General features: G+C 45.4%; 1 protein-coding gene across 1 annotated transcript; it reads left to right on the top strand.

Moving 5' to 3' along the window:
- The first annotated feature begins 342 nt into the window (after positions 1 to 342).
- LOC140715645 (probable G-protein coupled receptor 139) lies at positions 343 to 3979 on the top strand. The gene is made up of 2 exons (XM_073028007.1): positions 343 to 436; positions 3081 to 3979. Exons 1-2 carry the CDS (start codon positions 343 to 345, stop codon positions 3977 to 3979), a joined length of 993 nt encoding a protein of 330 aa, XP_072884108.1.
- The last annotated feature ends 3239 nt before the right edge of the window (positions 3980 to 7218 follow it).

Below are 7218 nucleotides of genomic sequence, written 5' to 3'. Positions count from 1 at the left end.
GATGCTGCGGCATATGTGACATTTTAACCTTCACGTCATAAATTCTTGTACCTCGGCAAGAATCAGCATGGCAAGTTCTCCAAGATGTTTGGAACAACATACCAGCCAGTTGCCATATGCAACTGCACGACAGTGTACCTAAGGGAATTGGTGCAGGTTTACAGGCAAAGCGTGATCACACTAAATATTGATTTGATTTAATTTTTGCTACTGTTGACTGCTCTTATAATACTTTTTGATACTTGGGAAATTTCCATTTACTTATTTTTGAAGCATCTTCAACTTGCAATGTTTTACATGTGCCTAAGACTTTTGCATAAAACTGTACGTGCTACGCAAACCATGGCAGTACGATATGGAGTCGTTGCCCTGCGGCAGGATCCACCTCTCTACGCAGCTGATGAATCCAAAGGAACGGCTGAAACTGTACAGACAGGTACCAGCAGCGTCGCGGGAATTACCAGTCAGCGTTGAACTCAACGTGGGACGGTCTTAGGGACTCCAGCTCCGGATTACCCTCGTGGTTTCTTCCCGGAGTCTTTTCAATGAGTGTGTATAGCCGCAGGTTTGAGATCGGAGTTCCTCTTGTCCAGATGAGCTGCCAACCACGGCTGACGAGCCCCGTCTGCTGGAAACAATTAGTTTCCAGGCGCTAGTAAGCCGTATTTGCCCTTTCTTCTCCTGTCAGTAGAAACACCCTCCAGGGTTAATAGTAAAGCCACACGTGAAGGCCAGTAGTTTCATTTGGCTGTCAGGACCTATATGCGATGCATGCTTGTGGGACATTTAATAGGAAGTGGAAGCTTATCCCTGCTATCCCTGCTGCACAAACCTACCCCCGTCCCCACCCCCGAACACGGCTAAAACAACCTTAAAGAACCCTTCTTCTTCTTCTTCGGCTGTCCACCGATTTCGATGCTGACTGTGCTGAGAGTTTAGTCTCTGCAGGCACGTTTATGGGCCACAAGGCCAGCCACACCATTCAGAAACTCTACTCCAACATGCCTTGCACAGTAATCAGACAGACGTTGTCGTGCCCCCACCATACAGTCTCCCTGGGCTTCCAAATCTGATGCTAAATGGTACATAGGTGTGTAACAGACTCAGTGGATAAGGACGCTGCCCCGCCCTGACAACGAACTAGTCTAGTGTTGCCATCCGTTGACCAGCACTCTGGTTCCTCCGCATGCCACCAAGGTGGTTGTACCATTGACCCTTTTGGATTCATCTGCCACAGACACCATCAGACGCCCTGCTACCGGCGTCCTCGTTGGGTGCAGCCTTTCCCTGAAGAGGCATAACCTACCAAGTAGCAAAGGCATGCTTACCTCCGTGACTTAGCTAGCCACGATCCCAGTACTAGATCTAGTCCAGTAGTATACCGGTGGAATATCGCCTTCACGGCTAGGTTAGACCTGCAGGAGAACGAATCTCCGCCGTACTTCGCTGATGTTCGGCCTGTGTCACTCCTATGCCAGAGTGAGCCGCCAAGGTAGGATTTTGTAGGAGTAAAGATGGGGTGAAATTAGTTGGTCTGCAGCAACAATAAAATGCAAAAACATAAAATCTCTGTAAACGTTAGAGATAACGAAGTAGAGAAAAATTAAGTACTGGGACAGAGGGGAGGGGTGGTCCTTTATCTTGTTGGCGACGTTCCTGAGGCAGCGAGAACTGTTGATGGAGTCGATGGGGAGGTGCTGGGGGATTTGTTTGTCTGATGTGTCCACCACTCGCAAGGTTTCTTAGAACCGGTCCCATACCAGGGCTGTGATTCCACCTACTTTCCGGGAATGATCGTCTCCTACTCAGGGTTCCAAATCTGTCCCAGCATGAAGTCGTCTGCCTCCGGCCAAACTCAATCCTCGTTTCTTTTGTACCTATAAATTCTGTATTGTTTAGGAATGTAAAGGAGAACGAAATAGTTGTTACTCCGGATCTGGTACAGCATAAAATCATAATAAGAAATGAACACAATGGATGTAAATACATAATGTAGCTTATATACATAGATTGATTATGTGTCCATAAAGAGACATTAGACACGGGAGCATCTTACACAAAGTCACTGACAGCAAATGATAAGGTATTGTTTATATTGTATTTATTTAGCGATGCCCTTCTGGCACTTCGAGCCACGCCACCCCAACAATTGCACAACCCCAATTAATCCTAACTTAAAAAGCAAACACGAGGAAATCTGCAGATACTGGAAATTCAAGCAACACACACAAAATGCTGGTGGAACGCAGCAGGCCAGGCAGCATCTATAGAAAGAAGCACTTCTCCCTCATTTCGCATTTCCCCCTCCCCCTCCTACTTTCAAATCTCTTACTATCTTACCTTTCAGTTAGTCCTGACGAAGGGTCTCGGCCCGAAATGTCGACAGTGTTTCTTCCTATAGATGCTGCCTGGCCCGCTGCGTTCCACCAGCATTGTGTGTGTGTTAATCGTAACTTAATCTCGGGACAATTTAGAATGACCAGGTAACCTACCTGGTACGTTTTCGGACTATGGAACGAAACCAGAGCACTTCAAGAAAGCCCAACCATTCCACGGGGAGGACGTGCAAAGAGGACACCAACAACCGAACTTCGAAAGCCCCAAGCTCTAATAGCGTCGCGCTAACCGCTACGCTACCATGACTCCCGAGAGTGTGGAGAGGGGTGCAAGTGGGTGAAGGTGTTCATAGCCGTACTGTTTGGTGAAAGTAACTGCTTTTCAGTCTGGAGCTCCTGGCCTGGATGCCGCGTAGCAGCCTCTCTGATGGGAGTGGGACAAAGAGTCAATGAGGAGGGCCAGCCGGACCATAGTGTGGTTGGGACCCTGTGTGATGTTAGTGGACTTTCTCCGGCACCTTTCTGTATATATGCCTTTGATGGTTGGAAGGACGGTGCCAATGATGTGTTGGGGAACTTTAAGTACCCATTGCAAAGCCTTCCTGCCCGCTGCTGTGCAGTTTCTGTACCATGCAATGATGCAGCTTGTTCGGATGCTCTCTACTGCACATCTAGAATAAGGTGAATATACAGTCCTTTTGTTATGTGCTCTTTTATAATTTTTTTCTTCTTCTTCTTTCGCAGTAAATGTAGCGGCGATTTTGATTCTGTCCGGCGGAAATTGCGGCCTCTCTGCCTGCACCACTCGCTATCTCACTGCGATGGCGGCGTCGGACCTGCTGTTGGCGGTGGCTGATGTCATACTGTGGCGGCTCAAAGAGTATTACTTCCCGGGAACCTTCCTGGATCTCACCCCCGGGTGCAGCGTGCGGAGCGTGCTCAAACGCGCGGCGCTGGACCTCTCAGTCTGGTTCACGGTGGACTTCACTTTCGACAGGTTCGTCGCCATTGGTTGCCCCAAGCTGAGAACGAGCTATTGCACCGAGCAAACGGCAATGACGGTGCTCGTGATAACCGGCGTTCTGTTCTTCTTGAAAAATATCCCTTACTACTTCGCCATTGTACCTAGAATGACCATCAACGGGGTACCCTGGCACTGTAATCCAAAGCCAAGCATCTACACCGAGACGGCATGGCTGGCTTTTGTCTGGCTTGATAGGACTCTCACCCCGGTGCTCCCCTTCGCCTTAATATTCCTGTTCAATGCCTTGACGGTCAGACACATTCTGGTGGCCAGTCAACTTCGCAAGGGTCTGAGGGGTCAAAGCAACCGCAGCGACCCAGAGATAGCAGGCAGAAGGAAGTCTATTGTTCTCTTGTTTGCCATCTCTGGTAGTTTCGTTACTCTGTGGTCATTGTACGTTATAAACTTCCTGTACTATAACGTGAAAGGGACCAATTACAATGACTCCGAATATATTTTCCGACGCGTCGGATACATGTTCCTGAACTTAAGCTCCTGCACGAACTCCTTTATTTATGTGGTCACCCAGTCCAAGTTCAGGATGCGCCTCACACTTGCCTTGAAATATCCGTTCATCCGAATTATTAAAATATTAAACAGATTTAAGTCGCAGAAGTAACCGGGTTGGGTTCCATGCCGCCCTCTAGGAGTATAAGTGTGTAATGAAACACGTAGCTTTCACAAATAGAAACCCAGAGATAACCTCTAGTGAACTCTATTTTCGAGATTGTCTGAATAACTCCTCCACTAGTCCCTGTTGGACCGGGGCATTAAACAATCAGTTAAGATGGAGTCTTGGGTCATACTCCTTCTGAGTGTGTTACATGTTGTTGCATTGTAGCGAACACTCAGTGACCTCTTTCTTAGATACCTCCTGCATCTAATAAAGTGACCACTGTGTGTCTGTGCATGGTCTTCCGTTGCTGTAGATCATCCACTACAAGGCTGAAAGATCAAAGTAAATGTATTATCAAATTGCATATATGTCACCATACAGAAGCCTGAGATTCGTTTTCTTGCCGGTGTACCGCAGTAGGAGAAACATAATAGAATCAATGAAAGACCTCACACCACAAGATGGAAAGCAAGCCTATGTGCAAATAGCAATAAACTGTGCAAATAGAAAAGGAAAATAATAATACTGAGACCGATCTGTTATTATAGATAGGAGAATCCATTAATAACAAAGGATAAACATGTTAAAAATAAACATGCAATAAACATCCTAAACACACATACATTACAGAAATCAATAAGTTAAGAATACCAGAAATAAGGTGAAGTAAAAGAGGAATTTGAAAGATATAAGCTCAGTTATATCTTTCTGATGACACGAACACACACACACACACACACACACACACACACACACACACACACACACACACACATACAACAGACACACGTATACGGACGTGCGCACACACAGTCACAAACACACTCATGCGTACATACACACACACACACACACACACACACACACACACACACCACACACACACACACACACACACACACACACACACTGCCAGACAGACACACACATACAATAGACACACGTATACGGACGTGCGCACACACAGTCACAAACACACTCATGCGTATACATACACACACACGCACACACACAGTCACAAACACACTCATGCATATACACACACACACAAACACACACACACACACGCTCACTTACAGAAACAGACACACACGCAGACAGACTGCCAGACAGACACACACGCACAAACACACTCATGCGTATGCATATACACACACACAGTCACAAACACACTCATGCGTATATACACACACACACACACACACACACACACACACACACACACACACACACACACACACACACACACACACACACACACACACACACACACACACACACACACACACACACACCTGACATTTTAAATCAATCCCCTGTTCAGACGAAACACTTTGAAGCTGTCTCTGTACAAAGTCTTCAAGAGATAATGAGGAATTATATGCAGAATTGAAAGGGTTAAAACCCAGTTGACTTATTGGTAGCTTGACAAGTCGTTCTGTGAGAATAATGGATTAACAAAGAATTGTTTGTGTTATGAGAAGCTTTTCAGTCTACTCTTATCAAAATATGTGATAACAATATATATCAGCAGCTCCAAACAGAATTCTGGGCTCACTTGGCTGCAGAATTTCACAGACTTGGTGAGCAGAGACCCCTTTGCCAACTGACAGCGCAAGCTTGTTAATAAACAGCATGTACCTGAAACAGTACTGGACTCTATTGTAGATGTTGTACATACCAATACTCATCTTGGCAAGGAGGGGATGGTAAGGCAATGGTTGGAATCATGGTGGACCCCGTACCTGGAGAGAGTAGCAGAGAATGTTGCCAGACGATGTCTGATATGCCAAGGACGTAATCCAGGAAAAGGCACCCCATGCACAAAGGGATATATCCCATTGCCAGGAAACCTTTGCTGCCAGCCATAACTAAATTTTATTGAATTACCGCGCGTGCACTGTTATAAGTCTTGTAAATCTTGATGTTTTTAGCTGATGGATTGAAGCATATCCCACCACAGATAACAAAGCCGATACCGTGGTGCTTATTTTGTTGGAAGAAATCATTCCCAGATTCGGGTTACCGGATCCAGATGTAGCTGACAAGGGCCCTCATTTTGTGGGCAAGATTAATACCCAACTATGCAAGGCTCTGGGTATTAAACAGACATTCCATTGCCCCCACAGACCATAGGCTGCCGGCCTGATTGAAAGGGCTAATGGGAGTTGAAAAACAAATTGGCTAAATTAACCTTTCAGTTATCATCCTTTCCATTACCTTACATATATTTGATGTTAGTGCTATTGGTCTGTAGCTAGTGAGTTTTGACGGATCCTTGCCAGGTTTCCTTATTGGAATTACTACTGCTTCTTTCCATGCACTTGGTAATCTTCCCTCCTCCAACACTCTGTTATAAAAATGCAGTAACTTCAAGAGCGCTCCTTCTCCTAGATTTTTTAGCATAACATAGCATATTAGATCTTTCCCTGGGGAGGTTGGTTTCGATCTCTTTATTGCTCTCACCATTTCTGCCAAAGTAAATGGATCATCAATTATATCATCTGTTTCTTCCCTCCTGTTTAACACACCTGAGTATTGACTCATTGTTCTTTCCCTTCTCCTTCTCCCTTCTTCAGACAAATTTTCTGAACTATGTATCTTTACAAATTACTTGGCCATGATCTCAGCCTTATCCCTGCTGGAGACTGCTGTTTCCTCCTCAGATATCATTACTGGATACTCCCAATCCCTTCTATCTCCCCCCATCCTCTTAATCATTCCCCATACCTCCCCCACAGGCATTATTCTTCCTATTTTGTTGCAAAAACTCCGCCAACTTGCCCTTTTAGCTTGACGTATAGTTCTTCTCACCGCTGCCTGTGCCTTCTTATATTGAATCAAATGCTGCATATTATGGGTTCTTTTAACTAGTCTGAATGCTCTATTTCTGTTTTTTACAGCCTGACAACATTCCTCTGTCCACCATGGCACTATTTTTCTATTCATCCTATTTTTACTCCTGGGTATAGATCCTTCTGCTGCCATAATAATTACTGAAGTCACCTGACTGCTTAATTCATCTATATCTCCAGAAATGTCAATCTTTGTCAATGCTTCTTCACTTAACTTCTGGAACTTACCCCAATCTGCTTTTCCAAACACCCACTTTGGGACTCCCCCACCTGGTCTTATTTTAACTCTTTCACCCACTGAACATAAAACTGGGTAGTGATCACCGCCTACTGTTGAAGCAGTACAATCTCCCCAGTTACTGATGCCAGCCAAGACATTAGACACTA

Source organism: Hemitrygon akajei, chromosome 24, assembly GCF_048418815.1.
Source record: "Hemitrygon akajei chromosome 24, sHemAka1.3, whole genome shotgun sequence".
Lineage (NCBI taxonomy): Eukaryota > Metazoa > Chordata > Chondrichthyes > Myliobatiformes > Dasyatidae > Hemitrygon > Hemitrygon akajei.
This window is presented reverse-complemented; position numbering and strand designations above follow the sequence as displayed.